The sequence below is a fragment of the Nylanderia fulva genome, unplaced genomic scaffold, assembly GCF_048542155.1.
Source record: "Nylanderia fulva isolate GAGA-0341 unplaced genomic scaffold, ASM4854215v1 Scaffold32, whole genome shotgun sequence".
Taxonomy (NCBI): domain Eukaryota; kingdom Metazoa; phylum Arthropoda; class Insecta; order Hymenoptera; family Formicidae; genus Nylanderia; species Nylanderia fulva.
Window position 1 is genome coordinate 347,753 of NW_028190390.1, and position 15,891 is coordinate 363,643.

At 39.4% G+C, this 15,891-nt stretch overlaps 3 protein-coding genes across 5 annotated transcripts; all 3 read left to right on the forward strand.

The window, feature by feature from the left end:
• Positions 1-622: 622 nt before the first annotated feature.
• Taf1 (TATA-box binding protein associated factor 1) lies at positions 623-9,260 on the forward strand. 2 transcript variants are annotated; one of them, XM_085484825.1, is made up of 16 exons: positions 623-868; positions 947-1,308; positions 1,740-2,152; positions 2,273-2,518; positions 2,600-2,728; positions 2,809-3,995; positions 4,157-4,419; positions 4,556-4,917; positions 5,073-6,338; positions 6,456-6,698; positions 6,871-7,309; positions 7,466-7,608; positions 7,697-7,831; positions 8,158-8,287; positions 8,365-8,580; positions 8,824-9,260. In XM_085484825.1, exons 2-16 carry the CDS (start codon positions 957-959, stop codon positions 9,045-9,047), a joined length of 5,748 nt encoding a protein of 1,915 aa, XP_085340951.1. In that variant the 5' UTR covers positions 623-868; positions 947-956; the 3' UTR covers positions 9,048-9,260. The 2 variants fall into 2 exon arrangements, with proteins under 2 accessions (XP_085340951.1, XP_029177765.2); XM_029321932.2 differs by having other exon boundaries at positions 623-1,308.
• A 7-nt stretch (positions 9,261-9,267) lies between these two features.
• LOC114945661 (protein EFR3 homolog A) lies at positions 9,268-11,710 on the forward strand. The gene is made up of 2 exons (XM_029321933.2): positions 9,268-9,345; positions 9,707-11,710. Exon 2 carries the CDS (start codon positions 9,773-9,775, stop codon positions 11,303-11,305), a length of 1,533 nt encoding a protein of 510 aa, XP_029177766.1. The 5' UTR covers positions 9,268-9,345; positions 9,707-9,772; the 3' UTR covers positions 11,306-11,710.
• A 554-nt stretch (positions 11,711-12,264) lies between these two features.
• LOC114945694 (uncharacterized) lies at positions 12,265-15,858 on the forward strand. 2 transcript variants are annotated; one of them, XM_029321983.2, is made up of 6 exons: positions 12,265-12,590; positions 12,872-13,059; positions 13,130-13,306; positions 13,462-13,933; positions 14,578-14,637; positions 15,181-15,858. In XM_029321983.2, the coding sequence occupies exons 2-6, from the start codon at positions 12,877-12,879 to the stop codon at positions 15,591-15,593; spliced, it is 1,305 nt and encodes a 434-aa protein (XP_029177816.2). In that variant the 5' UTR covers positions 12,265-12,590; positions 12,872-12,876; the 3' UTR covers positions 15,594-15,858. The 2 variants fall into 2 exon arrangements, with proteins under 2 accessions (XP_029177816.2, XP_029177817.2); XM_029321984.2 differs by lacking the exon at positions 14,578-14,637.
• The last annotated feature ends 33 nt before the right edge of the window (positions 15,859-15,891 follow it).

The following is a 15,891-nucleotide window of genomic DNA, read 5'->3' on the forward strand; positions in this document are numbered from 1 at the left end:
TATTTTCTCTCTTTAAGAAAGATACGCAGTATATATTTTTGTCAAGATTTCAATATTATACCAATGTATGCAAAAAAGTGTATCTTCTTAATATAATTTTTATATTTACTAAATAAGTAAGTTTTACACATACACACAAAAATGTAAAGTACATGTATTTAAAAAAATGTTCTTGAAAATACATTTTAATTAATCATTACACTGCTAATTATATACATATACAAAAATTTTAAAAAGAATATATGTATTTTATGCGATATGAAACATCAATTTTTGTAGAATTATTTCTACAAAATTATAAAATTTTTTTTTTAAAGATTAGTTATTGTATTCAATACGACACAAATTCTATCAAAGAAGATTAATCGGCTAAATAAATAAGTTGCTAATTCAACATTTAAATAAATTGATTTTTCGTATCAGACAAATATTATTTATTTGACAAAAAAATAATGTAAATTTCCTATTTTCTGAAGAAAAATATTTTTTTCATTTGGTTTTGTTAATTTTTAAAATTCCAGAGTTTACGATTCTCTTATCTAGGAATAAAGTGTCGGAAACATTCCCAGATGTCGCTCGAGCACAAGTTTTTCTCTTTTCAGTTTCGTTTCGCTTCTAGTATTCACATAATCATCTCGTGCCCAGATAAATTCACCGAAATTATAGTTTGGTTATTAGTTGGTTTCCGTTTGTTTCGTGGTCATATTCTCTCGCAGATAGTCGTTCGTTGCGATGTATTTTATGTAAACAGAGAGATTATCCGGTGTCGAGTAGCCGATAAATGATAGAATTCGATAATTTCCTACAACTTGTGATGGCGAAATATACCTGTACATGATAAAAAAAAGAGGGCATTACATGAAAATTTGTAATTTATTTACATATATAATTGCGGCGTAACAGAGGTGCTTACATTGTAAAGATCGAATTGATTGTCCTATCTTAGTAAGAATAAGATGGGGGACTCCGAGGAGGAGAACGAGAAAGACTTGGTATCTGGACTCAACATCACTGGTTTCCTCTTTGGCAACATTGATGACAATGGCCAGTTGGAGGATGATATTTTGGATCCCGAGGCGAAACAGCATTTGGCTTCGCTCGGTCGTCTCGGTTTCAGTTCGTTTATCAGTGAGATGATGTCTAATGACTCTACCAGCGAGGAGAAAGAGAGCAACAAATTGGATGATAAGACGGAGGATCATAACACAACTGCAAACGATACAGATGTGGATTATTTTACCAAATCACCTACTGCGCTTGATTTTTCTGACATAAATGAATTAGCGGATGATATAAATGACGATGCTTGTTAGTATCTACAGAATTTATATATAATGGATATTCATTTCTAAGCTTTTTTATACACATCAATTTATTATTAATATTCATATTTTATATGTGTGTTTAGTATTTCTTATATGTTCATATATCTTTATTATTTCTTGCTGATAAATGCATTTCTAATAAGCTCTTTTATACACATATTCATATATAATTTATTATTAATCATATTTTATATGTATGTTTATTATTTCTTATATGTTCATATATCTTTATTATTTCTTACTGATAAATGCATTTCTAATAAGCTCTTTTATACACATCCATATATAATTTATTAATATTCATATATTATATGTACGTTTATTATTTCTTATATGTTCATATATATTTTATTATTTTTTATTGATGATGAAATACATTTAGTAAGTTATAAATGTAATCCAATTTGTTTTTAGTGAAAAATAATGGACTCGACAAGAGAATAGACAAGGAGAATGCAGATTATGATGCTGATGATGAGGAAGTTATCAGCAAATCGGATACACAATTGATGCCACCTCCGCCAATACCTGAAGAGAGAGAAATTTTAACTGCGGAGGAGGCAGAAGCGGCGCGTCAACGTAAATTAGAGACGCCTTTAGCTTCTATGTTGCCCTCCAAGTATGCCAATATCGACGTCACCGAATTATTTCCGGACTTTCGTGCCAATAAGGTCCTCAGATTCTCGAGGTTATTTGGCCCGGGTAAGCCGAGCAGTCTGCCACAAATCTGGAGAGGTGTTAGGAAACGACGTAAGAAGAAAAGGCACCACGATATCAAAGATTCCGATTCTGGGTCTGATCAGGATGATAAAAAGCCTAAATTTAAGGTATTGTTTTAGGACAGCGTCTATGAAATGTTTAATTGTTAAATTTCTATAAGAGTAAAATTTAACTTTTCTTTATACAATTAAGTTTCTATCGTTATACAAATTTCTGGTTTGCCTCAGGGTTGGATAATGCAGTACGGTTCCGAACCTTGCCCAGAGGCGTGTCGCTCGGATGATGAAACTAAGCTTCTGCTACCAGTAGAAGACAAGGAACAGACTGGTAAAACTGGTGAAACTGGAGAGAACGGTGATATGGGTCCCAAAGTGGCAGACTGGAGATTTGGACCTGCACAGTTATGGTACGACATGTTGGAGGTTCCGGAAACCGGAGATGGATTCAACTATGGTTTTAAAACAGGGGATAAAGTGCGTGATTATGTTAACGTTTGTCAACATTGAAATGAATCTATTACACAACGTATGTCTTATTATTAAATTTTTCATCAGATGGACGAGCAAAAGAATAATAAATCGGAGACTAAGAACGAAGAGTTTGCTGATGACGCGTTTTTGATGGTGTCGCAGTTACACTGGGAGGACGATGTTGTCTGGAACGGAGACGATATAAAGCATAAGGTATAATTTTATTAATAGAGCGATTATCATGCATCCAATAATGCAGGTGACAGGAATGACATTTGTTTCCTCTCTTACAGGTGATGCAAAAGTTGAATAGTAAGAATAACGCGGCGGGATGGGTACCCTCAAGCGGCAATAGAACCGCGCAAGCCTTCAGTCAACCGGGGAAAGGTGCCCCGGTTACAGTCGCGCCAAACGTCAGATTGGCCACTTCGCAGATCGCCACGCCGTTGCACATGCAGTCGCAGAAGAACAAAATGGGGAATATGGGGGCGAAGGGAAATCAGCAGCCGCAACGGGAGGAGAATTACGACGACACTTGGTACTCGATATTTCCGGTGGAAAACGAGGAGCTGGTTTATGGTCTATGGGAAGAAGAGGTCATCTGGGATCCGGAAGAGATGAAGAAGATCCCGAAGCCGAAGATACTCACGTTAGATCCGAACGATGAGAACATAGTTTTGGGCATACCGGACGACATTGATCCCGCTCTCCTTCACAAGGACAACGGTCCGCAGCCCAAGGTCAAAATTCCCCATCCGCACGTGAAGAAGAGCAAGTTACTGCTGGGTAAGGCGGGCGTCATCAACGTTCTCGAAGAAGATACGCCTCCGCCGCCGCCCAAATCGCCCGACCGGGATCCGTTTAACATATCAAACGACACGTATTACATGCCAAAATCGTCGGAAACTACGTTGAGGCTGAAAGTCGGCGGCGGCAATTTAATACAGCACAGCACTCCAGTGGTGGAGTTACGTGCACCTTTTGTACAAACGCACATGGGTCCAATGCGATTGAGAAACTTTCATAGGCCGCCGTTGCGAAGGTTCAGCCACGGTCCCTTGGCTCATCCAGGGCTACACGGTGTTCTGCCTTTACTGAAGCACATCAAGAAAAAGGCTAAGCAACGGGAACAGGAAAGAATCGCTTCCGGTGGTGGTGACGTGTTTTTCATGAGAACCCCCGAGGACTTGACCGGTCGAGATGGCGAATTGGTGCTCGTCGAATTCTCGGAAGAACATCCGCCGCTAATGAATCAGGTCGGGATGTGCTCCAAGATGAAGAACTATTACAAGAGAAGGGCCGGCAAGGATCAGGGTCCGCAGATCTATAAATACGGGGAAACGGCGTACGCTCACACCAGTCCGTTTCTGGGCATTCTTACACCTGGTCAAAGTATCCAGGCTATCGAGAACAACATGTATAGAGCTCCAATTTACGAGCACAAGATCCCCGAAACCGATTTCTTAATTATAAGATCAAGGTATTGTGCGTCTTTATATATATATATTTACAATTATGTTATTTTATTTTTCTTTTTATTAGTCATATATATATATATTTTTCTCGCTTGCATACACTTATTTGTTTGATCAGAGGAATTGTATTTAATCTATTTTTAATTAATTTTATTAATCTTTGCAGACAACAATATTTCGTTAGAGAGATGGACGCGTTGTTCGTTGCCGGACAGGAGTGTCCTCTGTACGAAGTGCCGGGACCGAATTCGAAGAGAGCGAATAACTTTGTGCGTGATTTCCTGCAAGTGTTCATATATATATTATTCTGGAAGTCGCGTGATACACCTCGACGGATTAAAATGGACGATATCAAAAAGGCCTTCCCATCTCACAGCGAGAGCAGCATCAGGAAGAGACTAAAGCTATGTGCAGACTTTAAGAGAACTGGTGCGTATCCAAATGTTTGCCATTTTTTACAATACAGACTTTTGTGTAGAAGCAAATTTTATAAAAGAAACATGCTGTGTCATGCATGTTTTACTATATTAAAATCATTAATTTGATAATTTTCCATGTGATATAGGAATGGACTCCAACTGGTGGGTGATAAAACCAGACTTTAGACTGCCAACCGAGGAAGAAATCCGCGCTATGGTGTCGCCGGAGCAATGTTGTTCTTATTTCAGCATGATCGCGGCCGAGCAGCGTTTAAAAGACGCTGGATACGGTGAGAAATTCCTATTCACTCCTCAGGATGATGACGACGAAGATATGCAGCTTAAAATGGACGATGAGGTAAAGGTGGCACCATGGAATACGACGCGCGCTTACATACAAGCTATGAAAGGAAAATGCTTGCTACAATTAGCCGGTCCAGCCGATCCAACTGGCTGCGGTGAAGGCTTCTCTTACGTCAGAGTACCGAATAAGCCAACTATTAGCAAGGTTTGTTTGAATAAATAAACATATAATGGTAATTAATATCGATATTTCTAGTTTCTTAATTTTATATATAATTATTTGTTAAAGAATTAAAAAATTGGAAATTTATGAATAAAAAAATGAGATTGAAATAAGTCACAAAATTATGTTCCAATTAGGAGGAGCAAGAAGCTCAACCAAAGAGAACCGTAACCGGTACGGATGCAGATCTGAGAAGATTATCTTTGAACAATGCGAAGGCGTTGCTGCGTAAATTCGGCGTGCCCGAAGACGAGATCAAGAAGCTATCTCGTTGGGAGGTAATCGACGTCGTCCGAACTTTGTCGACAGAGAAGGCGAAAGCCGGCGAAGAAGGCATGACGAAGTTTTCGCGGGGCAACCGTTTCTCTATCGCCGAGCATCAGGAGCGCTACAAAGAGGAGTGTCAGCGTATCTTCGATCTGCAGAATCGCGTTCTCTCGTCGAACGAAGTACTGAGCACGGATGAGGGCGAGAGCTCGGAGGAAGATAGCTCGGACATCGAGGAAATGGGTAAGAACATTGAAAACATGCTGTCGAATAAAAAAACCAGCACGCAGCTGTCGTTGGAGCGGGAAGAGCAACAGCGACACGAGCTGCGAAAGATGCTGATGGGCGAGGCTCAGGAGCAGGAGAACAAGAAGGGCAAGGACAACAAGAAGAAGGACGAGGAAGAGGACAGTCCGATTAACAATTTCAATGCGCAGCAAGGTCGTGTGCTGAAAATTTACCGTACGTTCCGCAATCCAGAGGGCAAGGAGTACACGCGGGTCGAATTGGTGAGGAAGCCCGCCGTGATCGACACGTACTTGAAGATCCGCAACTCGAAGGACGAGACGTTCATCAAGCAGTTCGCCACATTGGACGAGGCACAGAAGGAAGAGATGAAGCGGGAGAAGCGCAGACTCCAGGAACAGCTGCGGCGAATCAAGCGAAATCAGGAGAGGGAGCGTATGATGGGAGGACCAGCGGTCGTCAACGGCAGCACCATCAATAATTCGAGCAACAACAACAATAGTAATAACAATGTATTTGATCGCAGCAGCACCAACACTCCGACTATCACCTCCTCGACCAGTATCCTTCCGTTCAGTAATTTCCCATCTTCTTCCACTACCACTACTACTGTACCTAAGCATCCTAAACCGGAGGTCTCCCCTCCCAAGCGTAAAAAACCTAAACTTAAACCAGATCTAAAGCTCAAGTGCGGCGCCTGCGGCAACGTCGGTCACATGCGCACGAACAAGGCCTGTCCACTTTATCAGAACAGCATCGCCACCGCGCCGGTCAACGTGGCGATGACCGAGGAGCAGGAAGAGGAGATCGAAAAGCAGTTGAATACAGACGATCAGGATTTGGTGAACGTCGATGGGACCAAGGTGAAGTTGTCATCAAAACTGATCAAGGTAAGTCGTAACTTTGACGTCATCCGCTGTGGATCCATATTCATATCTTTTTTTTTCTGGATAAGCAGATACGAGAGATTGAAAACAAATTGTAAATCAATGTCTGGTTTGTTTTAGCATGCTGAGGAGATGAAGAGACGTACACTATTACTCAAAGTGCCGAAGGAGGCAGTGAACTCGAAAAAGCGCAGGAAACCACCCACTGATGATCACTGTGATTACCTGAAACGCCACCAAAGACCAGTCAACAGACGTAGGACTGATCCAGTTGTTGTAATGTCCACGATGTTGGAGAGCATCTTAAATGAAATGAGAGATCTGCCGGATGTGCAACCTTTCTTATTCCCAGTCAATGCAAAAGTAAATATTATTATATTTTACCATCTATACATTAATTTTAACTTTTGCAGGATATAAAATGTAAAAAGTTTATATAAAATAAATTTTACTATAAAATTTAAATGATACTTATTAGAAGTTTATTGTTCAAAATTCAGTAAAATATTATCTCTATTATTTGTTCTCTCATCAGGTAGTTCCCGATTATCATAAGATTATACAACGTCCTATGGATCTGCAGACCATACGTGAAAATTTGAGGCTGAAAAAGTATCAAAATAGAGAAGAATTTTTGGCAGATGTTAATCAGATTTGGGAAAACTCGACGCTTTATAACGGAGCGAAAAGTTCATTAACCGTAGCTGCCAAAAGAATATTGGATACCTGCATTGAGAGGCTCCGCGAGAAAGAAGAACGTTTAATGAGGCTGGAGAAGGCTATCAATCCTCTTTTGGATGATGATGATCAGGTTGCTCTTACCTTTATCTTGGATAACGTTGTCAACAATAAGTTGAAATCTATGATGGAAGTGTGGCCATTTATGAAACCTGTTAATAAGAAGATGGTGAAGGATTATTACAATATCGTGCATAGACCAATGGATCTAGAAACTATATCAAAAAAAGTTTCCGGTAAGAAACTCGAATATCTTTAATTTACATATAGAAAGGTTTACACTTTTACTAAAGATTTACGCTTTGACTAAATTTATTTATTCTTAAAAAATTAATCCAAGTGCCTACTTTCAAAAGTGTGTATTTAATTAATCAAAGTGTCTTCTTTTTTAGCACATAAATATCACAGCCGTCACGAATTTCTCAGGGATATCGAGCAGATTTTGGAAAATTGCACGCTTTACAATGGCAAGGATTCTCCGCTCACAAATAAGGCAGAATTGTTGGTGAAAGTGTGTAAAGAAACATTAGATGAGGTACAAACATTTTTAGATTAATTAAATATATAGAAATAAGAGTATAATATAGAAAATTACAAATAATGATAAACTTGTTATATTTTAGTACAATGACCATCTATCGCAACTCGAAAACAATATATTGCTTGTACAAAAGCGTGCAATGGAGCAAGCGGATATAGATTCTTCGTGGCTTGGTCCAGACGATGAAAACTATATGCCTGAATCTGAATTCAGAAGCGTAATAATTATTTTAACATTCAACACTTTTATACTTCATGTTTAGCATATATCTTATCACTAAACCTTTGTTAATCTTTTATTCTCAATGCACTTTTTAAATTTCAAAAAAGTAAAACTCTTCACAAATTTTTATTTTCACAAATCACTTGATAAGAACTCAAAGAAGGGTCGAAACGTTTTTGTGATTTAATAAATAATATTTGCCAGTACAGTCGAGAGAAGAGTTTTACTTTTTTAAATTCTGTCTGGCAATTCTCAAATATCTACGTTTTTATTTTTTTTAATTTCTTTTACCATTTTATTTAACATTGAATTTATCTTCAGAGCCAGACCAGTTCTCCGGAAAATCCATTTGGCAAGTCAAATATAGACGAATTCGATTTCGTGGATGTAGAAGAAGATATGGAAACGGACATGGAGAGAAACTCGAAAAAGAAAGATGTCCTTGAAGAAGGTAAAGTAGAGTATAATCTGATCTTTGATGCCAACTAAAAGAGCTCTTGCTTAATATTCTTTCTTTCTTCATTGCAGACCTTCAATTCTCCAGTGAAGATGAATTCGATGAAGTGCCCTTCGTTACGGATGAACATTCCGGACAAAACGAAATGGAGACCCTGGAACTGAGCGAGGTCAGGGAAGAAGGTGTTGTACTAGCGGACGATGACAGTCAACAAGCTGCTGAGGCGATGGTCCAGTTAGCTGGTAACGTCGGCTTTTATGTGGGCGAGCAGCAACTCCTTCAGCAAGGTAAGTGTACAGGATCGAGAAATTAAATTTCAAGCAATCTATAATTAATTCCTCTATTGCTTGAATCATTGATCTATCATTTAAAGAAAATTTGAGACAATACACAGATGTAAAAATTCAAGAAATTTTTATATCGAGTCTAAGAACTTGAAGAAATAAAATAAATTCCTCGTAGATGAAGGAAATTTTCGAATGAATGACGTATATTTGATCTTTTGTTGAACTAAACTCTGATGCTCGCAGATGAGAGCATGGATGTCGATCCAAATTATGATCCATCGGATTTCCTGCTACCTGGTTTGGCAGCTAGAGATGATAAAGGCGAGAATAAAATTCAGGACGATCTGGCTGTTTCCGAGAGCGACGATGACGCCGAGAGTACCATTCCGAAGCCGGAGGCGCAGCAGAATCAACAGCAGCAGCAACTGTCACAACCAGACGAGGATGTCGGCGATTTGTGGTTCTAAACGCGCGTTTTGTTACTTTGTTGAAGCGACATGAGAAATATTTATCTAACGCCGGACAGATACACACATACACATACATGATTAAGGATTCACAAATTCATACAAGTTTATCTTGTATGATTGAAGAGGAGATTGTAGAATTTACTCTTCGTACACTCTATGTGCATACATTGTATAGATCTGTAAATACAAAATAAAATATTGTTTTTTCTACTTCGACGTGTCGACCATCTTGCACGACGACAAAGTATATATATATATATATATATATACATACATACTGTTATATTACATTTACGTAAGTAAAATCTAAGTCATAAGTACTATTGAATTACTTTTATCTATGTTTGCGGAAACAGACTTTTTAATTATATTATCTTCTCGTTCTCTCATTGGCGGGAGAAAGAGAGATAATAAAATCTTAATTTTAAACTTTGCTGAACAATCGATAAAATCAAATGTGAATGTTTAATGAAACAGTTGCAATTCTATTTGTGTAAAAAATTGAAAGTTAAATTTTAACCTGCATAAAATATGCGCTTTTTAAATATTTTAATTTGATTACCTCTCTATACATATCTTTATATTGTTCTACATATTACATTTTTTATACTCGTATTAACATTTCTATCTGTAATTCTCTTTTTCTCATTTTCTAGGTGCTTTCCGACTTTTCATCGGACGGGTCTAAGATTTTCTTAACAATCTTTTCTCTTGATTTTACGATGATCACCGATGAAGATCTCGCGCGAAGAGTGAACGACATCTCCGAGAGACTCTCGATCGCGATCACGCCGTCGCAGCAGGATAAGACTCTGGACAACATCATAAAGATCGTGAAAAACGCGACGAGGGAGCAACTGCAGTCCCGGCATCCTCGAGCCCTTGTCATGATGGCGTTGAAGATTCTGCTGCGCTACGAGGATCTGCTGCACACGAACGGGCTGTGCAACTGGAAGCGTCGACGGAGGTTTAAGATCGCCCGCGAGTGCTATCACGCTCTACTGAAGAGCTACCTGCCCGAAAGGTCGCGAGACGTCGTGGAGACCATCGTGGAAGCCGTCTGCCACGACCGGCTCTGGGAATTCGAGACCTTCTGCTTCGAGGTGATGTGCAGCCTGTTGGACGTAAGCTCGGCCAGTGGCGGCCTGATCACCCACGTGATCTGGGACAAACTGTCCTCGCCGGAGATCAGCGTTCAGGACGCCCGCGGCATCGTCCGGGTGCTGTACGAGCTGCTGGACGTGTACGAGTGGCCGGCTACCCAGGACACGGTCGCGACGGTGGAGAGAATGCTCGGTCTCTTTCACTCCAGCATAATCACGCGACTAGCCGCCCTGGCCGGCTCCTCCATCTCGACGCCGTACGCGAGTCTGAAGAAGGGCCTGGAGGTTTGTCTGAGGAACACGATCAGACATCTGTCGAACGAGCAGCTGCTGGTGATCGTGCAGCACATGTGCTCGTGGACGGTGGCCGCGGACGCGACCGACGAGATCGTCCTTGAGTTCGGCAGCACTCTGGAATACGCCGCTTACACGCATCGTACCGGTCTCTACGAGCAGACCCTCACGCCGACGATATTCCCGCTGCTGATGCGGATGGTGGGATCGGCCAGTCGGCTAACCAGTCTGCTGGGCAACCGTGTATTCCAGTATTTGCTGGATCGCAAGAACAACCGAGGGGTCTTCGACACTCCCAGGATTTTCTTTGAGCATACACGCGTGAACCTGCGAATCGCGGGTTATCGCGAGGAGGACCGACTCTTCTTCAAGCTGCACCGGGAGTTACTGCACGACAGCTTGCTGAAGAGCCTGGCTAATCACTCGGACTCCCGAATGAACCTGGAGATGACATATTGCACCATGTGCCTGATTGCTGTGGAGGTGCCGTGCGGCTTTACAGCCGCGGCCTTGGTCTGTCTCGCTATGAACCTGCAGGAGATCGTCCTGCAGCGACGGGATAATCGCCTGGAGGTTGCCTGCCACGTGCACGCTACCATCATCTCCGTCATGTCGCTCATCTGCTGGATACACCGGGCTAAAGTATTTTACCATTATGTAAACAGGATCGTAATGGAAAGGGCGCAATGGGCGCCGCATCTGAATCCTCCTATACAGTCCCAGTATAACTTCGCGGTACACCACGTCCTCTGGAACAAGCCGGAGTTGTTTTTCGTCGATTGGGAGGCACGCTACGGTCTGTGGAAATGTTTCCGTCTGATCGACAGTCATGACATCATCATTGAGCGTCGGACATGAATCATGTCCATGAAACGAAGGATCTAGGAATGGAAGAGATCCGTGGAATCAAGACTTCATATGGATTCGATTAATTCTATTAATTGTATTTTATGTTTGAAAGATCTGTGGAAACGAAAGGATCTAATATAAATTTAAGGAATAATTACCGAAGATATCTTCAAGATTTAAATAAGGACCAACAGATTTTTAATTCAGTACTTTAAATAGAGAGATCTATCGCAATAGATTATCTAATATTTCATTTTCCATGAAACGAAGGATCTAGGAATGGAAGAGATCCGTGGAATCAAGACTTCATATGGATTCGATTAATTTTATTAATTGTATTTTATGTTTGAAAGATCTATGGAAACGAGAGGATCTAATATAAATTTAAGGAATAATTACCGAAAATATCTTCAATTTAAGATTTGAATAAGGACCAACAGATTTTTAATTCAGTACTTTAAATAGAGAGATCTATCGCAATAGATTATTTAATATTTCATTTTTTATATATTTTTATTATATTTATATATTTTCTATATTTTATTTTATGATATTTGTAATAAAAATTGCAGCTAAATTTGTTATAAAAATGTCACAAAGGATATGAAGACTTAATTTAAAATTTGAAATAGATTATTGCAACAATAATTAATAGATCATTTTTAAATATACATATTTTTCTATTATATTTTTTAAATATTTATATATTTTCTATGTTTATATAATAAAAAAATGCAGTAAGATTTATTATAGCAAATGTCAAAGTATATAATATAGTATAAAGATATATATATATATATACATATATATATATGTACATCAAAAATTATATATATAATTTAGATATGAAATTAATATAATAAAATATATATTTATATATATTTTTTTTGCATTGAGAGCTATTATGAATTTATATATATTTTTTTTTTGCATTGAGCTATTATAAATGTGTATTAATAAAAAGTGGCGACGCCATTGCACGAGATCGCGCGCCGCCATCTCGGGGCGCGCCAGAGATCGCATGATTTATGGCGCACTGGGGTTTTGTAATTTCGCAAATAACAAAGTGACTCAGACCTGTCGCCCGTACGTGAACCCGCCGTCGACGACCCTCCACCCCGCGGATTGTTCGCGAGCGAATGCGTCCGAATCTTTCCTGTCAATCGAAGTTGTCAGCGAGGATTTCGCTTTATCCTTATCGTGCGAGGTAAAAAACTCGACGGTGATCCTGGGATTGCACCCTCGTCATTGTCGCGACACGACATTTCTGTGAAATTTCGCAAAATTGTCCAAGGTAAATAAACCTGCTTCAGCCGGTGACAATAATAAATCTTTGTCAAACTGCTGAAAAGCCGAAGAGTATAAATAAAATCATATTAAAGAATAAAGTATAATTTTGCTTATATTCGTATTCGTGCAATAATGACAGCTATAATATTGTAATTAGAAATATAGAATTTTAAATTAGGATGACAACTGTTTAACTATAATTATAATTTTTAATACTGCATGTTTAAGTCTGATGTAATATTAATATCTCACTTCTTCCAAGTATATCAAGTGTCTTTTGTTTAGCTATAATGGCTGAAGAACAGTTTTCCTTGGTGTGGAACAGCTTTCCGAGAAACTTGTCCTCAGGCCTGTACACTCTGCTGACAGATGAGCAACTTGTGGATGTTACGCTAGCAGCTGAAGGTCAAATCTTACGAGCACACAAACTGATATTGTCAGTTTGCAGCACATATTTTAAAGAGCTCTTTAAGGTATTGATTTGACAGCAGCAACTGTCATTTTGTCATAAATTTCTCATTGATATATATTTTGTATGTGAAGGTAAATTCGTGCAAACATCCTATTGTGATACTGAAAGATGTCAATTATCGAGACTTATCGGCTATGCTGCATTTCATGTATCAGGGAGAAGTCAATATAAAGCAAGAAGATATTGCTAGCTTCCTTAAAGTTGCAGAGACTCTCCAAATAAAAGGATTGACTACAGAATCGGAGGAAGTATGTGTTATAATTTGTATGTTGAATTCTTTTTTAAATACAGAATATCTTAGGCAAAGTAGTAGCTTAGAATAAAGATAAGAAGCTATTCTGAGTAAATTCTATATCAAAACAATCAAACTGTTCATCTTTTTATGAAGTTGATCACATTGCAGAAACTCGGGAATCTCGGAAGAAATGTGGAAGACTTTGAGGATCGTTTCTTCGATGTGGAAAGGGACAAAAATGATCTCGGCACAAATGACAGAAATGTTTCCGCAATTGATAGACTGACGCATCATATCATGGACAAGGAACAATCGAGCCTAAACACTTTCACGGAAAATTCGACAACAGGCGGAAACAGACTCTCTACAGAACAGACATCAAGTTGCCATCAACATAGTTGCACGGAAGATGACTATAGTCTCCCAGATACTCTGACAGCATTCAGTGAGACGTGCAAAATCGCTGGTGAACCGAGTGGGATAGAGGAGTCGCCTTTGGATTGCACGTCCGACGTGAATCAGGAGCCGAAACACGAGCCGCTGGATTATAGGATGGATACGGATGTGGAATCCAGATACAATTCGTGTACAACGGAGAAAATACTCTATAACTCCGAGGAGAATGCGCAACAGAAACAAGGTAGTGATCTTTCCTCCTCTCCTCGCTCCGTTGGCGAATTTAAAGTACTTTAAAGGCGACGCTATCGGTAGATGACGTCGTCGAAACGTCAGCGAGCGCCCGGAGCTGAAACGCCCTTCGACAATGAGAAAAGTTTGCTGTACCAGCAGTACATCGGCGCCTCAAGGTTTGACGCACTCAAGTGTTGCCACGGATGAATGTGTTACTTTGTTATTGAGAATCATCACATGTTTGATTGCGATGCAAGTTCCTTAAGCACTTTTTATGCATATTTTTTAATTAACCCCCGGTATCCGGCCAATATTAATAGCTCAGATCTCGCTATCTCTTTGATAAATGATAATTTCATCTTATTAAATTTCTAATGGTCCAACAAAAAATATTTATAACGACCGTTTAAATATATCTTTGATTTTATGTCACATTGTAATATAAATCGGTTCTCTCGTTAAATTGCCGGGGGTTAAAGTCAATTTAGTCTATCTCTACGATCAATGCAATATCACATTTTGCATGTTCACGCGAATGGGTGTTTCAAATCCGAGCAAGCGATGTATCACGAGTTCTATATATATTCGGCATTCACCAGACATCTTTCGTCTCATTAGCCAGGAATGTTTAGAGAAAGCGATGTTATCTTACAGATTTTGCGCCAGACATGCAGTTAGTTCCCTACAATCAGAATTCACAAACTCAGCCGTTCGGTACGTTTTACATCTTTGTCGCATTACTCGCTTATTCACTGTCTTATTTCAATTGCATGTTCAAAGGGGAAACTAATTCGCAAGATTCATTTCTTTACTGAATGAATGAAGAGAATAAAATGTACTTCACATTTCATTGCTTGCAAATTAGTTTTTTATCGGAAGGTGTTCCATCTCTGTCTTTCTAAAAATCACGAAATTATATCTGCACACACATACACAGTCTCAAATCAGCTGTTTTATTGAGTATAATATTGCGTGAACATTTTGAATCAACTTGAATGGAGAAAAAAGCACAAATTGTCGTTCACTCTTTTTCAATCTCTTATCAATTTTTAATTTACACGATGGTATTCCATTATTATCGCATTAATCTTTTCAATGTCTTCAAAAGTTGCATCTCATTGTGCATAATGCTTATGAAAATTCTCTTTCTCTTCCCGTTTCTTTGTACACTTATGTTATGAAAAACACGTTCTCGCATTCTATATAATTCCTTGATAGTTTCACAGGACGAACTCTCACACTTTTCTCTTCCAACAGGTGTCAGCAACGAAATGGCATTTCGAGGCGATCTCGCGTACGACGCAGCGAATCCCAGCAGCAAGGGTCGACGTACCGTCAAGGGTATCCCTGGCAGCAGTTTGCCGTTGGAGACGACGTTGCGTGTCGTTTCCGAGCTCGGTCCGACTCTGCGTATGGAACGTGGCAAGGTAATCCGCATGTACGCGTGTCCTTGGTGCCTGCGTCACTTCACGCGCAAAGAGAATCTCAAACTCCATGTCCGATATATACATGGTCCGCTTGAAAGTCTCACGTGTAAGCTTTGTGGTAATAAATATAAGAACAGTAATAGTCTGCGTGTACACTCCTACCTCTATCACAACGCCAAGCGGGACAAGCAGCAACACGACAAGTCGCTTACGGCCGGTGGCGACGACGCCGGGGACGCGTAAAGGGACAGAGTTTTTTCTTGAAGAGAATACTCTTTTTTTCTTGTTTTTTTTTCTATGAGCTCCTGCACCGAGGGCATTGAACATTGATGAGTTAAAACAGACGAGTTAGTGCTGCGAAGAGTGAAATTTGTTATATATTTATACCTAATCGCTACTTACGTAATTAATCCGGACGCAATCTAGATACATAATAAATATCGAGTATTTCTATACGTTTGCTAGATAAGCGGAAGGTTTATAGAAATAAAGAACGCCTTATTGTATACACGTTCTTGTAGACCTGTCTACCTGTCTTCCC

Excerpts from the sequence above, each read along its gene's own strand:
- Taf1 (XM_029321932.2), top strand. The coding sequence starts at position 957 with ATGGGGGACTCCGAGGAGGAGAACGAGAAAGACTTGGTATCTGGACTC. Across the intron at positions 2,729-2,808 it reads GAGACGATATAAAGCATAAG|GTGATGCAAAAGTTGAATAG; the intron begins GTATAATTTTAT and ends CCTCTCTTACAG. Across the intron at positions 8,288-8,364 it reads GAAAGATGTCCTTGAAGAAG|ACCTTCAATTCTCCAGTGAA; the intron begins GTAAAGTAGAGT and ends TCTTCATTGCAG.
- LOC114945661 (XM_029321933.2), top strand. The coding sequence starts at position 9,773 with ATGATCACCGATGAAGATCTCGCGCGAAGAGTGAACGACATCTCCGAG.
- LOC114945694 (XM_029321983.2), top strand. The coding sequence starts at position 12,877 with ATGGCTGAAGAACAGTTTTCCTTGGTGTGGAACAGCTTTCCGAGAAAC. Across the intron at positions 13,934-14,577 it reads GAATGCGCAACAGAAACAAG|ATTTTGCGCCAGACATGCAG; the intron begins GTAGTGATCTTT and ends GTTATCTTACAG. Across the intron at positions 14,638-15,180 it reads TTCACAAACTCAGCCGTTCG|GTGTCAGCAACGAAATGGCA; the intron begins GTACGTTTTACA and ends CTCTTCCAACAG.